This window comes from Condylura cristata, unplaced genomic scaffold (genome assembly GCF_000260355.1).
Source record: "Condylura cristata isolate star-nosed mole 26May11 unplaced genomic scaffold, ConCri1.0 scaffold00015, whole genome shotgun sequence".
Taxonomy (NCBI): Eukaryota; Metazoa; Chordata; class Mammalia; order Eulipotyphla; family Talpidae; genus Condylura; species Condylura cristata.
In genome coordinates this window covers 35,178,006-35,198,780 of record NW_004567116.1, presented here as the reverse complement: position 1 = coordinate 35,198,780, position 20,775 = coordinate 35,178,006, and the positions used below count along the sequence as shown (strand labels likewise).

Genomic DNA, 20,775 nt, shown 5'->3' with positions numbered 1-20,775 from the left:
TAAGCACATCCAAAGCGTCAAACACTTAATTCCATCATAGCTCAAAACCAATTATATTCAATTTAGTTGCTTTCTCAATAGCTGTAAAATGCTGCCAGACAGGAAGGATATCTGATTCATCTTTATGAACAGAAAATGGATAAATCCTGCCAGAACAAGTGTTCAGCACCGCTTTTTGAGCTGAGCTGATCTCAACTGAACCAAAGCAGCAGAGACTAGGGGTGAGTGTGAATCAGGTGTCACCTGTGACCTGTTAGTGGGCAGGAGTGCCCTGACATTGGGCTTACAGCATTAGAAGGCTACACCCTGACCTCTCTTGATGTCTGTTTAAAACCTTGTTATTTTCTCATGCAAATGTGAGGAAGACATGCTCCCCAAGAAGACAGTGAATCTGCACCCAGGTCAGGGAGCTTTTCTGAAAAAATCATGTTTACTATCAAGCTTGCTATGGTGTTAGTCTGCCTCTTCCCCAGATTCAACATCAACTTGTAAATTCATTTCTCTCAAAGTGTTATCTATTATGGGTGTGAATCATGATAATAGTAACAGAGCCAGGAATTGTATAATATTTTTGGGAAGAGTATACCAAGGAAATCCATAAAGTCCAAGAGAACATACTAAATTTCAATCCTGATTTCAAGTACTCTTGAGCCAAAAATCCACATCTCTTTCCTACTCTCCATTCCCACTTACTGTCTTACAAGCCCAACGCAACAGGGACATAGAACATCCACTCAAATGATTAATACCGACTCCATGAAAATCCTGTTATGTCTCCTTTGGCAGACTCTTCTTCTCAGGGACGTTCCCACGTATTTGTGGCTTTAGATCCAATGGGAACAATCCTTGGCTGCATCTGTTAGAGAAGGTTTACCCCTATGAGTCAGTCAGACTTGCTGGACAACAGTAGCTGAATTTTAAAAGCAACATCAAATAAAGGTTGCCTAAACTCCTTACAGTCGTGTGCCAGTCATTCTTACCCCCTTGCGCCTGTGCCTTCTCCTTCTCTCTAACCATCCTATAGACATTTGCTCATCTGAGAGGAAAGATCAAATTTGTCAGAGCCAGTAGAACACTCCAGTCTTGGGGAAACTGCTGTGGATGCACTGGCTGCAGAATGGGCAGAGGGAAGACTACAGACATCTTGTTACATAGTCAAAAGTGCTCGACAAAATCTACAAAGCCCAGGCAAGGACAAGGGAGGAAGGTGAATCCCCACACTTGCCACGTCTTCATGCTCTATCCAAAAGTCTTCTCATCGACTTCAGGGCACTGTTCATCAATCCTTCCACTTAAATGAGGTCAACAGGGGGATACTAGGAACAGCCTCTGGAGCTGCCTAAGTGCTCAGGAGAATTCTAAATCATCAGGGTGGGTCCTGTGCTCTGTTTCCTCTAAGAAGGTTCCCAAGTGGTGACAAGGTAAAGGGCAGAAAACAACATGTAGTTAGTTCTAGCATCTCCACTCTGCACCCATAGCCATTATGTTTTCTCTCATGGGAAACGTACTGCAGGACAATTTTTATTTTCTCGGGGAAAAATACTAATTGCAATTCATGGCTAAATATATATACTTGATGAAGGATTTCATATTATGGAAAGCAAATATGTTCCCCAAAGGACCACAATTGTCTCCAACCACTAGCATTTTAACTACAGTTTCTTTATAATCTGTCTCTATATACAGATTGTTATTTTTATAAACTGACTATAAATTATAGCCATGTTGGTAAAAATATTAATAAGAATGGTCCAAAATTCTGATATTTAAATGGACAAAATATCTGAACACATTTAAAATATACAAATACAAGTAATTTTTAAGCATATAAAAAGTTGCATATTAAAAATACTGAAATCCAGTCACTTTCATAAAAATGGATAAAATGAGGATATGAAGCAATATATCTTGTTGATGGGATCATAGACACCTTCATTTAAAATTTTTATTTGAATTATCTTTGAAAAGCAAAATACCACCTCCATCGTATAATGCTATATAATTCCACTTTTGAATATGTACCATAAAAGGGTGAGTGTTTATATCCACCAAAATGTACTCCGAGGAAAATTTATAACAGCCAAAAATGAAAACAATATAGATTTTAATGGACAATAGAAAGAATAAAGTATGGTACAGTCAGGTAGTAGTGGATACTGCTGAATAAGAATTACGGTGCTATTACTACCTGCACCCACAGAGGTGAACATACAGGATGATGTTGATGGAAGCTTAGAGTAAAAGAACAAGGGATGGAAGTTTTCACAAGGTTGCAGGAATCTTGAGGTGGGGTCAGAAAAGATTACCTGGTAGCTAAAACTAACCCAATTCGAGCTGACTTCTCTCAACTTTCTTTCTTTTTTTTTTTTTTTTTGAAGATTTCTTTATTTATTCGTACAGAACTGGGGTACAGGACAGCAGGCCAGAGATGCGGAGGGTGAGAGGATTCACCAGAAGCAGAGTGGGGAGCAGAACAGGCAGATCCACGAAGTACACTGCTGAGGGGAGCAGCGGGCGGGTCAGGAGGGGTCTGCCAGGCCATGTGGATCTCCTCCGAATCATGCGGAAGTGGCTTTAGCTTCTCTGTGCTGTGCTTTAACCCGCTGCGCCACCAGGGAGGGCCCTCTCTCAACTTTTAAAGATGTAACTCACTGCCCACCTGTGTCTACGCAGGCACCCTTATTTTCCTTTTTTCTAATAAAGTTTAAAACTAATTCTTTGCCTCTTTGTGTCTATTCAAAAGTCTTTTTCCTTAGTAAACTCGCCTTCTGCCACTGAGCAGGATACTCTACCAAAATCTTCCTCAGAGAGACCCAAAGACCCCACTCACCAAACCCCAACATTTAAACCCCAACAATGCCCAGTAAATGAAACTAGACACATAAAGAAATACATACTTTAGGATTCCATTTATTTGAAGTTCATGAAAAAGCAGTGAATTTATATATCTCTAGAATTTCAAATAGTAGTTACCTTCAAGGGCTCTTAATTTAGAGTTGACTGGGAATTTTTTGATGTGCTGAGAATACTCTACATTCTCATCCGTACAATGGTTACACAGAGGGATACTCATATCATATACTTTGACTTAAGATTGGTGTATATACCACCTTGAGGGAGAACAAGAGAGAAAATAAAGTTCAGCATTTAGTTTAAGTTACTGGGGTGGGGTGGGGAAGGACAGAAAAACAGAGCAATTCAAAGTACAAATGGAAATAGAAAAGATAAAAGAAGCAACCGATGAAATGGGAAAAAAATTAAAAGTAACAGATGATTAATAATATCCCAAACTAGTTTTTTTTGGTAAAGATTGCTAAAATAGCTAAACTGTCAAAATGATGGTGAAGAGTGAAAATAGTGAACTAGAAGAATCCAAGGTTCCACCACTCCAAGAAATACTCGCTCCAAAAGAGACATAGAAAATACTGTCATCACTACATTCATTGCTGCTGAAAATGTCAAATGGTATTGCCACAATGAAGAACAGTTTGTTACTTCCTAAGCAAAGTAAGTAGAGAATATCACATTACCAGCAATTGCACATTTGTGTATATAACCAAGAGAAGTGAAAACAAGTTTTGAGTATATACATGTTCATAGTAGCATTATCCACAATAGCTTAAAAGTACACAACCCAAATATCTGTCAACTGAGGAATGAATAAACGAAATATTCAGGCACATGGAAGGCAGATGAGGAACATGAAATTTGAGAGCAAAACATGGACTCAGTCTCTGCCCCAGGGCCACATTGCTCACCTCTCACCATTCATTCATCACTCTACCTCCGTCACCCCCTCACTCTCTCTCTTTCATCCCTTCCGTAAAAGAATCTTTTTGATGTTGTTCCTTTCTCTAGGTCCTGCATTGTTAAGTACGTGGGTGATGACTCCACAAATGGGTCATCCCAACACCCCCAAGTTTGTCCCATTTCATAAGGCAACACACAGGTAGCACCTAGCTTACAGTGATTACAGAATGCTTACACATTTTTTATTACTTGATAAAGCAAAAAAAATTCATGAATTCTAAAAGAAATAACAAAGTTGGTTAGGATCAGGGGTAAATAGCATGATAAAAAGATAGATTTTACAGGTTACAGGGTTTATAAAATATAAGCACTCTCAGGGCATATCTTAACTCTTAGGTATAAAAGGACAAAATAGAAGGAAGCAGACCCTCCTTCAATTACTGAATTGAATTCCACAAATTATCTTCAAAAACTACTGTCCTTCTCCAGCCACAAAGGAGTATTTGCTGAGAGGTGGAGAATGCATCCATGATAAGGCCAAGAATGAGATCTGACCATACTCCAGTCATGCTAAGGGAAATCCTCAGTCCTCAAAGGGAGAGCCAGGAGGGAATCACTATTCGTGGAAAATCCCAAGCCTGCATGGGAAATTCTTTGTGGCGACTTTCCTCAATGCTCCCTTCACATCTTTGTTCTTCAGGCTGTATATGAGGGGATTCAGCATGGGGGTCACCATTGCATAGAACACAGACACCAGCTTTTCCTGTTCTTTAGATGATTTTGGTGTCATGTAGGTGACAATTCCTGATCCATAAAAGAGGATGACCACGATAAGGTGAGAGCCACAGGTAGAGAAAGCCTTGAGTCTCCCTGCAGCCGATTTCATCCTGATCACAGACACTATGATGTGGCCATAGGACACCAAAATTAAGGAAACAGGTATGAGGAGAATCACAACCCCCATGAGGAAAATAACCATCTCTGTAGTGTGGATGTCTGTGGATGCCAGGGTCAGCAGTGCAGGGGCCTCACAAAAGAAATGGGAGATTCTATTGCTGCCTCGGTAGGGCAGTCTCAGTGTGAACGTGGTGTCCACCACAGACACCAAGATGCCACTGGCCCATGACCCTGCAGCCAGCTGGACACACACCCTCCAAGTCATGATGCTGGGGTACTGCAAGGGCTTGCAGATGGCCACATAGCGGTCATAGGACATCACTGCCAGAAGGGCACACTGTGTGCACCCGAAGATGAGGAAGAGCAGAAGCTGAGCTGCGCAACGTGGGAAGGAAATCGCCTTCCTCCTGGAGAGCAGGTGGGCGAGGGCCTGGGGAACGATGTTGGTAGAGAAACAGAGGTCAGCCAGAGATAAGTTGCACAGGAAAAAATACATGGGTGTGTGAAGCCGCGAGTCCATCTGAACCAGAGACATGAGAAGCAGATTTCCAAGCACTGTGACCAGGTAGATGCCCAAGAACAAGACGAAGAGCAGCTGCTGGGTGTAGGGGTCATCAGAGAGTCCCAGTAGGAGGAATTCTGTCACCTGTGTCTGATTGGTCTGTCTCATACTTTGCCTCTCCTTCACAAAAGAAATCACTACAGGCTAAAAGGTGGGTATGTGTGACCTATAAAATTAGAGTTCATTGTTAGATGACTTAAGAATCGCAGCTAATCACTATCAATCACTTTAGGAATCCCCTTAAGAAGGTTTCCAGAAAATTATTATGCTGCTTTAGTTGGAACAATTCCAATACTGAAAAACAAAGATCTATAAGATGCTACATTCACGTCTAGAGTCTTCTGGCAAGTGAGGAGGAGCTCAAAACAATCATCTTTTTTTATTGTGTATATCATATTTCTAATAAGTAGATTCAATAATTTATTTCACCATTTAATTTCACTTGATTTTCAACTGAAACCCTTGAGACCTCGACTACTCATGACTGCTCTTACCATACTTAAGTATTGTGATGATTTGGTTTTTTTAATTTTTTGTACATACAACTGGACTTGATGTCTTTCAGCTGAAAGACACTAAGGAGATAGAAATCAAATAGAGCCAAAGTACCCTGTAAATGCTCATTTCTGTTAGAGAAAATAACCCATTTGAGGCATTGGGAAATCAACGTTAACTGGAGAGTGTATCATTATCTCACTGCAATCCAGCTTCAGCTAGAGATCCAAAATAGTAACTGTAATGGGCATGAACTTCCCAAATAGCAAGCCCATCATGGCAATCAATAGGTGGCCACCTAAACCACCAGTTTGACTATTTTTTTCTGTTCAGAGCAAACAGCATTACGCTGTCAACTCCAACCCAGTATTTCTCATTGTCTTGCATTTTTCTACACTGCCCAGAGTTAAAAACTCCTTTAAGAACAGTGTCTATGGGGACCTCCCTCATGGTACAGCAGGTCAAAGCACAGCACTAAGAAGCTAAAGCCACTTCAGCATGAGTTCAATCCCTGCCCACCAAGGAGGTGACCCACATGGGCGGCAGACTGCTCCTGACCCGTCCACTGCTCTCCTCTGCAGTGTACTTCATCCATCTGCCTGCTCTCCCTCCCCGCTCTATCTCTGGTGAATCCTCTCACTGCCCCTGCGCCTCTGGCCTGAACCCCAGCTCTGTATAAATAAATAAATAAATCTTTTAAAGAAAACAAAACAGTGTCTATGTCTTTTTTAGTTTATGGTCTTAATTGACACAGCCCACAGATTTATTCAATAAATGATCATCGGTTAAACAAATAAAAAGTACTTGATCATATAGTATAGTTGAGTTGTTTTAAAAGCCTTCCAACAGTCTTAGGTAGATTTGCAAGATTTTGGAGCAATAATAAAATTTCATGGAATATTTCCAAAACAAGGGGAAAGAAATTTACTGTAAATCCTAAGGTTTTAGGTCCTATATGGATTTGGACTGTTAATCCGTTATCTGTCTGGAAAGGGGCTTCAAAATACTATTTTAAATACATGAACTATAAAGTATAGCATTATCAATAAAAATGATAGTAGCAAATATATTTATCAAAGTAATAAAAAACAAATATGGAATATAATAATGCAGTTCTTTTTGTACTTTAAAATTTCAATTGTTCTGGCAGGGTCAATAACCACTTAATTTCAAACAGCCTGAGCTCAGTGACAGATTGAGGTAACTTCAACAGCTACAATCTATATAAATTTACCTCTGATCTATCAGTGATAATTTCAAGGATATTGCTAAAGATGTTTTGGGTGGTTGCCTACCTTCAAACAAGAAGGAAAATTTAAATTTCAGTTAATTAGTGTCATTCACACTAATTCACATCAAATTGAAGAAATAATTGAATTTCCAGATAAAAACTTACAAACTAAAGGATTTCCAATGTATTTCTCAAAAAGAGATAATCACACCCTTTGCAACCTGATAATAGAATTTGACACATCAGATGTGTTGGTGAGTCAAAATTTTGAGTTTAACTCATTGTTGAAATAAATAATGAAAGTTTAAAACATTATTGCAAGGATGCTCATCTAGCTCTGAGAAGCACCCTGCCTCCTTCCCCTGCCACAAAATGAGGATATGCTACATTTTAAAACACTACTGGGGTTTGCTCAGCACAGCCTCTTTATTCCAATGTTTGCCCATACAAGTAGAGCAAAATACGATAATTCAAAAATCTGTCCTTTGCATGAGGATTATTTTGAGCTGAATACTTTGAAGAATCAGCAGAAAAGATCTAAAAGCCAACAACATACTTTCTGTGAAAGAAACTTAAACATTCATAAAGAAATTTCCATTTGTAATTATGGCTCTGTCTCGTAGGAAAATAGAGAATGACCAAACCTCTAAGCTTTTATTATAGGGGGTGTCTCAACCAAGACCTGAGAATAGTAGAGGGAAAATTATTTTTCTTCCCTTATGCTTTTTACATAGAGTAGTACACTTCCTGGAACATCGATTACACTTTAAATACTAAATTACTGTGTCTTTTGAGCAAATGCTGTGCTCAACCTATTGCATGTTGCATCCCCCAGGCCTGTGTTGTCCACAGCATATTATAGACTCACAGCAAGTATTCATTTGATGAATTAGGTACTGGGTCAGTGAGTGTGGTATAAAATTTCAATCAAGCTATCATACAACTGGTTCTAAAGGAAAATGTCACCTGTAATCAAAAAGCTGAAATAAAACTAAATTTTGAGAAACAGGCTCCTTTAAGATAGGTACATTTGCAACTCTCATCTATCTTGTGGGAGGTGTTAACCAGTTGGTCCTTAGAATGTTAGTTTTCAGGTTCAGCTCTGGTTTGTCAGACTTATCTCTCCACCGCAGTTCATACCATTCCAGAGTATATGGTACAATTGTAATATTCATGTCTAGATCTCAGAAAAAATGTTAAACAAAGTTTCTCCATAAAGAGATATAGACCTTAAAGGGAAATGCCGTAATAAATTCCTAAGGAATACCTACAATCAGTGATTAGCTTAATGCAAAGGTAGGTACAAGATATTGCTGTCTTCTATGCCTTCTTTATCTGACTTATTACAAAAAGTTTTTTTCCAGGATCCCATGTTATCCAGGACCACTCTTTCTCACTCACACATTTCCCCCATTATCTACTTTCACTTACCCCAACCCCTTACACACACACACACACACACAAATACACATACATTCAAACATCTAATCTGTCCTAGATGTGCAAATACATCCACAGCATCACACACTTACCTACATCATAGCTCTTAACCAATTATATTCAATTTCAAGTTGCTTTCTCAATAGCTGTAAGATGTTCCTGACTCACCTTTATGAGCCGAAAATGAGATAAATCCTACCAGAATAAGTGTGCACCATCTGCTTTTTGAGCTGATTTCAACTGAGCCACAGCAGCAGGGACTAGGGGTGAGTGTGAATCAGGTGTCAGCTGTGACCTGTCAGTGGGCAGGAGTGCCCTGACATTGGGCTTACAGCATTAGAAGTCTATACCCTGACCTCTCTTGATGTCTGTTTAAAACCTTGTTATTTTCTCATGCAAATGTGAGGAAGACATGCTTCCCAAGATGATAGTGAATCTGCACCCAGGTCAGGGAGCTTTTCTGAAAAAATCATGTTTACTATCAAGCTTGCTATGGTGTTAGTCTGCCTCTTCCCCAGATTCAACATCAACTTGTAAGTTCATTTCTCTCAAAGTGTTATCTATTATGGGTGTGAATCACGATAATAGTAACAGAGCCAGGAATTGTCTAATATTTTTGGGAAGAGTATACCAAGGAAATCCATAAAGTCCAAGAGAACGTACTAAATTTCAATCCTGATTTCAAGTACTCTTGAGCCAAAAATCCACACCTCTTTCCTACTCTCCATTCCCACTTACTGTCTTACAAGCCCAACGCAACAGGGACATAGAACATCCACTCAAATGATTAATACCGACTCCATGAAAATCCTGTTATGTCTCCTTTGGCAGACTCTTCTTCTCAGGGACGTTCCCACGTATTTGTGGCTTTAGATCCAATGGGAACAATCCTTGACTGCATCTGTTAGAGAAGGTTTACCCCTATGAGTCAGTCAGACTTGCTGGACAACAGTAGCTGAATTTTAAAAGCAACATCAAATAAAGGTTGCCTAAACTCCTTACAGTCGTGTGCCAGTCATTCTTACCCCCTTGCGCCTGTGCCTTCTCCTTCTCTCTAACCATCTTATCGACACTTGCTCATCTGAGAGGAAAGATCAAATTTGTCAGAGCCAGTAGAACACTCCAGTCTTGGGGAAACTGCTGTGGATGCACTGGCTGCAGAATGGGCAGAGGGAAGACTACAGACATCTTGTTACATAGTCAAAAGTGCTCGACAAAATCTACAAAGCCCAGGCAAGGACAAGGGAGGAAGGTGAATCCTCACACTTGCCACGTCTTCATGCTCTATCCAAAAGTCTTCTCATCGACTTCAGGGCACTGTTCATCAATCCTTCCACTTAAATGAGGTCAACAGGGGGATACTAGGAACAGCCTCTGGAGCTGCCTAAGTGCTCAGGAGAATTCTAAATCATCAGGGTGGGTCCTGTGCTCTGTTTCTAAGAAGGTTCCCAAGTGGGGAAAGTGACTTCCATTCTATAACACTATATTTCCACTCCAGAGTATATACCATATAGATAAGAGTTTATATCCACCACAAGGTATGAGAGGAAAGTTGACAACAGTCTTAATAGCAAAAAATGAAAAAAAAAAAACACAAAATTTTCATGGACTATAGAAGAATAAAAGAAGAAAGAACATCTTGCAGTGGAACATTATTGAATGATTGAGAATAAAGGAGCTATTACGGTATATGCCACATGAGTTAGTATACAGAATGATTTTAAGTAAATGAACTTAGACACTAAAGAAATACATATTGTAGGGTTCCATTTATTTGAATTTCAAGAAAAATCAAGGTTTACTTATATCTTTTAGAATGCCAAATAATAGTTACTTTTGTGTTGGGTAGGGTGTTCATTGGGAGTTGACATAGGAACAGTTTGATATGCTGAGAATGCTCCCTATTCTCGCCCATATTGTGGTTAGAAAGATACATACATATATAATATTCCTTGAATAAGATTGGTGCATATAGGGTATATTGTAGTACCTCAATAAAAGGCAGAGAAAGGAAAAAAAATAAATTTAGGTATCTATTTTAAGCTGCTAGGATGAATTGGGGCAGGAGGAGTAGCTAACAGAATAAAGCCTATGTACAGTAAGGGAAATAATTTAGATAAAAAATGAAATAAATACAATTCACAACAAAATAAAAATGATAAGGTTTAATATATTTCAAAAAAGTCCTTTGTAAAGATTGCAAAACTAGCCATAGAAAGTACTGTCAGAAGAAACTTTATTTGAACACTGGAAAATTGCCCAAAGGTTGTACCTGAAATTTACAAATAGATATTTAATTTAAAAAAATATATAACTAAAGCCAAATAGGATAGTTTTTTGTTTTTTAACTTACTATTAACACAGTAGTAAAAAGGCCACCCAGGTAACTGGGCATATATTTATAAATCATATAACATGATGTGGGCTTAATTCCCAGAATATATAAAGAACATGCCAATCAAGATCCAAAAGATTAAAAACAGGCAAAGGACTTGAAAAGGCATGTCTCCTAGGAAGATACACAAATGGCTAGCAAACAAGAGAACGATCCTGAACATCATCAAACATTTGGGAAATGCAAAGTAAAACCACAAGGGTCATTAAAAGAACCATGAAAAAAAGATGTAACAAGAGTCACTAAAAAAAAAAAAATGAAAAAAAGAGGTAAAAATTGAAGAGAAATAATATAACTGTACTATGTGCTGTTCTTATGATTATCCACCAAGGAAAAACAAAAATCCTGTCAATATACTGTTAGAAGTAGTAAAACATGAATTTTCTTAGATAGTAGCATAGATACATACATATATAATATTCCTTGAATAAGGAATATTATATATATTCAAATTTCTCTACCAGCAATAGCCAACTGGAAAATAAATTTTATAAATCAACAAAACTATATGTAGAAATAAATCAAAAATAAATAAGACCTTCACGGTGAGAAAAATGAGCTCTAGTAGAGAACATAAAAGATGATCTAAATAAATGGAAAACTACTTCATCCTTTGTATTAGATAAATATTTATTTAGCATAATTTATTTTTCATTTAGTGGTGTTGGTTTACATTGTGTATTAGAAGTATAAAATTTCCCACTTCTAGAGTATTTACCTAGCATCCCCACTACCTAAGAATCCACACTCCACAATCACAGTGGATCTTTATAAGTGAAATCATATCTGTAAACAAAACAAATCTGTGATTTTAAGGAAAATGAGTACTTTTTAAAAAGCATAACCTGTTAACAAAAGCTCTTTCAAATATAAACACAAAATTAGACATCATAATGCAAAAGAAGCATTGATTTACCTAGATTAAATCATAAATCTATGATATTAAATCCTATAAAGTCAACAGATAATGTAGAAGAAGACGTACCTCCAAGGAAAATCAAAGACCAAATTTTTAATAATATTGAATGGATTTCAACAGTAGTAACAGCCCATAAAGGAAAATTAGCAAAGGAAATAATGGCAAATGACCATTTTCGTAAGAAGTGAGTCACATTCATTCTAAAGTATAAAGTATATTACAATAAAAATGACACGTCATTTGGTACATATATACAATGGAATATTACTCAGCAACCAAAAAAGAGAAACACATGTCTTTTGCAGCAACTTGGATGGAGCTGGAAAAGATCATGCTTAGTGAGATAAGCCAGAAAGAGAAAGAAAAATACCGGATGGTTTCACTCATAGCAGGAGTATAATGGACCAGGCGAGAAAATAACAAAAATAATGAACAACCATATACCAGAGACATTCTGTGGGGGTGGAGTCGGGAATGGGATCAAAAACGGGGGGGGGGGGGGGGGGGGGGGAAGAGAAATGCACGGGATTATGGTGATGGCACACGGATGATTTGGTGATGGGAAACTCGCGGGGATTACAATCGAGATGAAAAAAAAATGTACAAAATGATGTAAAAATAAACTTATGTTTAAAAAAAAATGACACGTCATTTTTCACCTAAGAAATTAGTGAAACTGCCTTTGACAATACTAAATGTCAGAAAATGTGTAACAAAAGAGAATTTCATGCAATTTTGATGGACGTATACGTTAAAGCAATTTTCTACAGTGTACTGCAATTGATAATATCAATTAATGCTATAAAGGGATATATCTTTAGATCTAGCAACTAGGCCTCAGGAAAATACTTTTTCAAATATATTTGACAAGGACACATCAAGATGAGCAGAGATACTCACCTAATGATTAAAAATAATCCAAATATCCATTTATATAAGTATGATTAAATAATCTCTGCTATAGTTATACCATGGAATATAATCCATTTATTTCGTTAGATTGATATGTGTTATAAATTCAAAATTAAACTACAAATAATGTATGAGTCAAAATAGTAAAACAATACAATTCAAATTAGAGACATTTCCTTAAAGAAATAAATGATATTTCATTGAAACTAAATTGCCCCTTGAAATAGAATTGGGAGGCTAATAACTTTAAAGAATTTCCTTGAATCTTCCAGAATTATACTAACTTCTTTTTGCATCTGCCAACTTCTTTTTGCATCTTTCTCTTACATCTTTTTCCCTTCAAGGGATATGAATGCATCATTTAGATATAAAAGTTGCCTTTCTCTTAATTTTTTCACTAGTTTGAGCAAATTATAGAAGTTTCATTTTCATATGGTCAAATCAAACTATTAAGTTAATAGTGTAAGAAACTAAAGTTTCAGTCTACAGTAGCTCCTGGCTGGTTTTCCCCCACAAACATAAAGCTCTGACTCTTGTCCCAAGAATGGGCTTGCAATTTAACAGCCAGCTCAAAACTCCTATGATCATATTGATTTAGGACAGTGTTAACCAAATGAAACCACCATTTGAGATGATCATGTGGCACCAAATACTAATACTAAATATTTGTATTAGTATTAGTACTAATACTACTAATAAGAAGTGAACAAAATAAAGATACATACCCTAAAATCAATCTGTATTATTTAATTAGATATTGGCATCTAGAGACTCCAGTGTCTGCTCATTTTCATTTGAATGTAATTATCATAAAAAAGAAAAGCCAAGCTTAATAACTGTGAATCCCTGAGAATATACCTGCTGATGCCATAGTGAATGTCAATGGTGTGAGGTTTGACAGAGGGATGAGTATGGTTTGGAAACTTTAGTCTGTGATTTCACATAAAACACAAAGTGCCCTAAGGTGTCTCAGAGGAAAGGTAATAAAGTTGGGGCTCTTATAAAGCTCCAGGGAATGTTCTGTTTACATCACTCTCAAGACCTCACCTTTAAATATTTCCTCAAAGGAAAATCCTCTGTTTAGAGGTGATAACTGAAGTTGGTACCTTGCATCAAGTGAGACAGAATGACTTAGGATGGAGACAGAGACACAGGATGGCTAGTGCAGTGCTTAGGCGCACTGTTCAGGGCACAGCTCAGGTGGGTGCTGCCTTCAAGAATGGATCTCAGGCAACAGAAATCACTCCCTCCTGCATGGAATCCTCCATTCCTTCACCAGTGACCCCTCAACACAGTTTCTGCAGATTTCTGCCATCAGGTGAGAGTGGAAAATGTATTGATGGAACTCAATCGGTAGGATTCTGTAGTATTGATTTGGGGTTGGGTAGGAAAGTGTTGGGAAAAATGAGCTCTGGCATTGATTCTCTTACACATCAGTTTTCCTAGTTCAACTCTCGGAGACAATTTATTCCCATTCTTCTCCAGAATCCCAGCACGAAACCCCTCTTCCAGACTTCCTCCTTCTGAGATGAGACAGTTTACACAGATCACAAAGGCTGTGCCTTCTAGCATGCCTTTCTTCTAGTTACTGCAAAAATAACTCTTCCTGATTCTCCCCTGCCCTCTGCTGCCAGGCTGCAATATTCATTATTCCCTGCAGCTTGCATTTGTTCAGCCATCTCCCAGTGACAGCCCAGGAGCTGGGAGGAAACTGTAACTCTAGGTTTAATGAACCCCTTCAAGAGTTTCTTGTCCTTAATCATGTTCCGGGTGTGGTTATATGTGAAGGGAACAGAAGTCTGTGCTAAACTGTGGAGGGAGGCTAACACCATTGCTTGCAATCCCCTGGTGAGTTAGGCCTCAGAGGAAGGGTGGGTTTTACAAGCGCAATCAGGGTTGTCTGTTGCTCCACCAGTGGATGCCAGTCTCTGCCGCCAGTGCTCTCACATGTGTACCTCAAATGCTAATATCCCCTCCAGGTATGGTGAATTCCTACATGGCCTATTCTTAGTACCCAATTGGTTCAGTACTTCCTCTGACCCCTTCTGTTATGGTGAGAGATTTGGTCATGAAGGTATATATATATATAAGCATATGGAATGAGAAATCTGTTATCTGTATGTTTGTGTGAGATATTTTAATGAAGCCGAGATGAGTAGGTATGCATACCATATGGTGTATGTGTATGACAAGGATAAGCCCATGTTTGCTGCTGTGTGATGTGAAACAGAGTTGTTAAGAAAAGATAGCTAACAAGGTCATGTTAGTTAGAGGGATAAAATATTCATTGTCTATTCTTTCAGTTTGCGGGAACAGAGGATTTACAGATACCTACTGGTATTCCTTCTTCCTGTTCTCTGCATCTTTGAATCCCTGCCCTCCATGTTCAGCTTCCCCTCCCTGCTTTCTTCTATCTCTATTCCCTTCATTCTATTTTCCTGGTATTTTTTTTCTTCCTCTTTTTCCTTTCCATAAAGAGACACCATTGTTGAATTAATTAGTAAAGTTGACATTTTCTAGAATGTGAAAGAATGCTTATCCCTAATCTTACTCGGAATAGAACTTACTCTATAGTTCATCTTATTTAACTCTTTTTTGCTCATTTCTTAATCTCCTATTGTTTGGATATTAAACTATATTCTTCTCCAATGCACACACACACACACAATACATACCCGAACACACCAATCTATCTTTGAGACAGAGATAATCATTCTTTAAATATACTACCGTTCTGTATATAGATTCTAAATTTTTGTGTGTTAAGAATTATCAACATGATAAAGGTTTATTGAATGGAATCATCTTGACACACACACACACGCACACACTCAGACCCCCATAAATATGTATTATACCCACACATGTTATTTCACAACACTTGTTTTCAGTCAACAATGTCAAACAGCTTTCTATGGATAATATAGCTCTACTTCTTCAAGATCTAAAGTTCATTACTGAGATCCTATCATTACTAATAACATATCTTTATTATGATAATAAGGATTATTACCCTAAAGCTGATGTATTATTGTCACTGTAGTAGTCATCTTGTCAATGTAATTGCCAACACTGTGCAAACAACTTTCCACAAAGTACTCAATTTAATCTTTAAAGCCACACTTGTGAACCTTGGTGTTTCATTTTGCATTAGGAACCTGAGGCAACTAAAGGAGAAAACTAAATAAATTTTTCTGGTTCACAGAGATAAGAAATGGGAAAACAAGGATCCAATCCATGCCTGTGTGACACAGATAATTCACTCTTACCCCTCTGTACCATACAGATTCCATTACAAGTCTCCCAGCTATTTGAAAATAGAGCCTCCATATGAAATCTTTCATGAGCCCAAATGGCATAAAGCAAAGGAATGATTCTCATTCATTTATCAACATATGGAATTTTTTTTAATGATTCCCCCCCCCAAATTATCAAATCATGCCAAATGAGACAAAACTCACATTAACACTAACATATACTGATGACGTGCTAAAAACAACCTTTACAAAGTATGGACAACGTAGTTTCACTTACTCGAATCAGAAGGGCAAGGAACACACGGAAGCTGAGAGACTGGGGTGGCAGGAGGTCCAGGAGACTGGCCCAGAGGAAGAGGGTCAGTGTGAACATCACATCACTGTGTGAATGTTCAGGGCAGGCGGCCTAGCAGTGTGGACACCTCTGTGCCTGCCCGCTTGATGTTGAGCGTCGACATACACTCTCTGCGGCAGCTGCTGTGGCAGATGAGGAAGACCGGCATATAACTGCACCAAAAAAAACGGCCTAGCCGTGTCCATATGCTATTTTTCAGTTCTTTGTATTCAAGACATCATGCAAACCTCTACGCGCTCTTTCAAAATTAAAGTCATGCTGCCTGCTATCAGAGCAGCACTGTCCGTAAGAAGCGAAAATCTCACACAAAGTGCTTCACGTTTAGCTCCCGGATGACTTCTCGAGCCAGTCTTTCATGATTGCAGTTTCCATTACATCCAGTTTTACACAAAATGTAAAACTCTTACAAACTCCCTTAGACTTTTCCCTTAGGAAATATTTTGTTCATATATGCACAACATAAAGCACAGATGCCGAGTTCAGAGCTACGACAGGGAAAGGAGCTCGGCCCCAAGCTCACAGTTGGCGCATGCGCTATCTCTATCTGGGTGGTCACGAAACAAAGGTGGCTCTTTGCGTTCTTTAGTGAACTCCACAATCCGCCTCTGATTCTTGGCAGTTAGTGAAAACAGAAACTGTACTAACAATGTAGGCCTTCCATAAAAGTGGCATAATACAAACTGTTGAAAAGCAGGGGATACCTGTATTTAGGAACTCGGTAGTGTATTTAATATAACAGGTGTTGCTGTATTTTATTAAATATTATAAATTCTTTGGTAGCCTTCCAGAGAAATTTTATAAATGTACATGCCTATGTTTTTCATATCTGTTTGCTCCATTCTCAAAAATATAATGGGTAATTTAAATCTACTTCACCTCTGTTGTCTAATGTGAGAGAAATACCTATTACTTTACTTATATTTCCGATTCCAAGTGAAGACACATTCTTTACATGGTCAGTTGAGGATATGCATTTGGAGAAATTCACATATCAAGATAATCAGGTAAACTTGTTAAAAGGCTATTTTCTTTGTTCAGCCACAAACCTACTGAAAATATCCAGAGCTCAGAAATTTTTCTTTTCAACAAATTCTTACAAAGATAATTATTAGGAGACTAACTTCTAAACATTGATAATTTGGGGAGAATTGACACGTTTATAATACTTAAATTCCCATCTAGGAGTTAGGTAGACTTCCATTTGCTCATGTTGGCTTCTATGTTCTTCATTAAAGTATATAACATTTTAATTATTGCCTAATAATATAGTATCACATAATATCTTAACATTAATACCATCTCCCTCATGATCTTATTGAGAAAATATAATCATATTAAACCCTGAAAGTCTTGTGTGAAATACTCAATAAAAAACCTAGTTATTCTTTTTGGCTGTGCTAGTTGCTGTTAAAATCTTAGTTCCTAGATGAAAAATGTATCTATCATTGTTTTAACTGTATTACATATCAAACTATAAAAATAGTGAGTAGTTTTCTTGTATTTTAGTGGTTATTTATTTCTTCTTCTTCATACCCTTGGCCCATTTCTTGGACTCACCATTTTTTCATAGTGTTTTTTTTTTTTTAACATGGAACTTACATTACAAACTAATTTAAATTTTGTTCCTCAAAATTTTCCTGAGTTTGTACTTTATGTTTTGTTTTTGTTATTACCTCAATAAGTCTTTCAATTTTGTTGTAAGCTCTACATGTTTCCCTTCATAGTTTCTTAGAAGACTTTAGTGTTTTCCAAATCTTATCCTATATAATCACAGCAGTTTAAAGCATTCGTTCTTTTATTTGTTTTAGTTTTAATATCTTACTCTTAAATCCAAATAGAATGGTACTTAGTGTATGATATGTTAAGACTTTATTATTTAACCCTGTTAAAGTTTGAGATTATTTAAGAAGACAAATTAAGTTTGATGCCTGAAGACTGGTTCACATTTTCAAGGGTATGTTATAATTAAATATGTAGTATTTGAACAGTTAGTAGTATAATTTTCATCATGTAAATAGTCTAGAGAATATACACTGTTATCCTAACAGTGGGTGTATGGTCACTTAGTAAAATCTGCATGAACTCTAACATCCTCACATTAACCAAGAAGACATTAGTAATGCTGTACTCTATAAACTGGTGTCATTTAGAAAGTAGGGCTTGGAGGAACATGAAGAGGATTTGAATTACAGCTAACTAATAAGAATAAAAATATTTCACTTGGTAGACCTAAAACAAGTTGGTTACCAAAAGTTTAGAAATTACCATCTGGGTATCAGTCCAAGAGGTGTTTCTTTTATAGGATCTAATGTCATAAACACAAAATTTGTTCTTTTGTTTGTGCCAAAACAGGTAAACAGGCATAGATTTATCTCAATGGGAGAAGAAAACCAAACCTATGTGACTGAATTTATCTTTCGTGGTCTTTCACAGGACTGGAAGACCCAGATCCTGCTATTTTTTCTTTTTCTCATCATTTATCTGTTGACTGTGCTTGGAAATCTGCTCATCATCATACTCATCTTCATGGATTCTCGACTTCACACCCCTATGTACTTTTTTCTTAGAAACCTTTCTTTTGCAGATCTCTGTTTCTCTACTAGCATTGTCCCTCAAGTGTTGGTCCACTTTCTGGAAAAAAAGAAAAGTATTTCTTTTTATGGGTGCATGACACAGATAATCGTCTTCCTTCTAGTTGGCTGTACAGAGTGTGCCCTGCTGGCGGTGATGTCCTATGACCGCTACGTGGCGGTCTGCAAGCCTCTGCACTACTCCACCATCATGACTCAACAAGTATGTTTCCAATTGGCCATAGGGTCCTGGGCCAGTGGGGCACTGGTGTCTTTGGTGGACACAACCTTTACTTTTCAACTTCCCTATCAAGGACAAAACATTATTAATCACTACTTTTGTGAGCCTCCTGCCCTCCTGAAGCTGGCATCTGCTGACACCTACAGCACAGAAATGGCCATCTTTGCCATGGGGGTGGTCATCCTCTTAGCGCCGGTCTCTCTGATCCTGGTGTCCTACTGGAACATCATCTCCACTGTGATTCGGATGCAGTCAGGGGAGGGCAGGCTCAAGGCGTTCTCTACCTGCGGCTCCCACCTCATCGTTGTCATCCTCTTCTATGGGTCAGGAATATTCACCTACATGCGGCCAAACTCAAAGACCATAAAAGAATGGGATAAGATGATATCTGTGTTCTACACAGTCTTGACTCCAATGTTGAACCCCATAATTTATAGCCTGAGAAACAAGGATGTCAAAGGGGCTCTTAGGAAACTAGTTGGCAAACAGTCCTTTTCTTAGAGGCATTGATCTCTAGGTCAGACTTTTGGAGCTACATCCTTAAAAGATAAGGAGCAGCATTTCAATAGGAAGTAATAAACAGGAAGTAGATCATTTCAGGAAGAAGCATGAGCATTAAGAAACATCTAGACACATTCGGATCAAAGCCAGAACACAGGGAAGAACTAAGAGGAGGAAAATTATAAAAAGCATCACGTGCTATTTTAAAGGAGTTCACAGTTAATTTGACTAACATAGGTATGTTTTAAGATGATCAGAATTTAATCTAAGGAATTTAAACTGCATTCTTCTAAGGTAACATATAACGTGAGCTGTGTATACCACTCTCACATCAAAGCAACTACAAGTTTAAATGTCCCAGTTATGTAAGCCTAGGAACATGTTCTGATTAGAACAATCAGCACATCAGAAAGAGTGTTTAATCCTGGGGTCACTTGTGGCCCATAGTATTCCAGCTTGTAAAATGGTACCTGAGGCAATACCTCATGAGGTGTCTCTTCTGAAACTTCCAGATAAACGAGTCTTTCATATCATCACCCCTAAGTTCATACGTGTATAGGCTATCAGAATAAAAAGGGAAATCAACCGTCACCTTATCCAAATATTTGTTTGAGGTTTCAAACCACTCCAAAACATTTCTATTTAATAATTATCCAGCAAAATTTTAAAGAAGAATACTCTAACTCCCTACTCTCTGGTGGTTCTCTTTTATATTCAGGTTTTTTTGTTTTTAATCATTAGCAAGATCTTCTTCATAGCAAAATCAATATTCCCATATCTTCAATCAATTTTCCATACTTTTACTCCTAGAGCAATTTTCATTATCCTTGTGTACCAAAACTCATTAAAGCCAGTTTCTATACTTGTACAAACTCAATTCTAACTATCAACCCATGTTGCTTTAAAATTCATTTAACCTAATATATTTGAATACCCTCATACATTCTGGTCATCTTCCTTTGGACAAACCCAAGTTATTCAACGACCTCTTCTTCAGGAAACAGAAGAGGAATCAGAATTAAAAAAAATTGGGGTTTACTAATCTTAGCCTGACTCCTCCACAGGCTGAGATACCAGTAACCACATCTCACTGGGGTTTTACTTCTCTACGGTGACCAATTCCAGACTTCACTCCAGTTTCTCATAAACCCTTAGTCAAAGAAAGGAGAGAGATAGTCACTTGCTTCAAACTTTTAATCAGTCGTGTGTTTAGAGAAGGCCTCATGGTAATCATTCTACAGTTACTCTAA

The 20,775-nt window shown here is 37.7% G+C and overlaps 2 protein-coding genes across 2 annotated transcripts; one reads left to right on the top strand and one right to left on the bottom strand.

The window, feature by feature from the left end:
- Positions 1-4,366: 4,366 nt before the first annotated feature.
- LOC101634317 (olfactory receptor 2D2-like) lies at positions 4,367-5,317 on the bottom strand. The gene has a single exon (XM_004683623.1). It carries the CDS (start codon positions 5,315-5,317, stop codon positions 4,367-4,369), a length of 951 nt encoding a protein of 316 aa, XP_004683680.1.
- A 13,272-nt stretch (positions 5,318-18,589) lies between these two features.
- LOC101620545 (olfactory receptor 2D3) lies at positions 18,590-19,525 on the top strand. Its single transcript, XM_004683090.2, has one exon. The coding sequence runs from the start codon at positions 18,590-18,592 to the stop codon at positions 19,523-19,525; it is 936 nt and encodes a 311-aa protein (XP_004683147.1).
- Positions 19,526-20,775: the final 1,250 nt, after the last annotated feature.

What these genes read in the sequence shown, in the direction of transcription:
- LOC101634317 (XM_004683623.1), bottom strand. Translation starts at nt 5,317, where the DNA reads ATGAGACAGACCAATCAGACACAGGTGACAGAATTCCTCCTACTGGGA.
- LOC101620545 (XM_004683090.2), top strand. Translation starts at nt 18,590, where the DNA reads ATGGGAGAAGAAAACCAAACCTATGTGACTGAATTTATCTTTCGTGGT.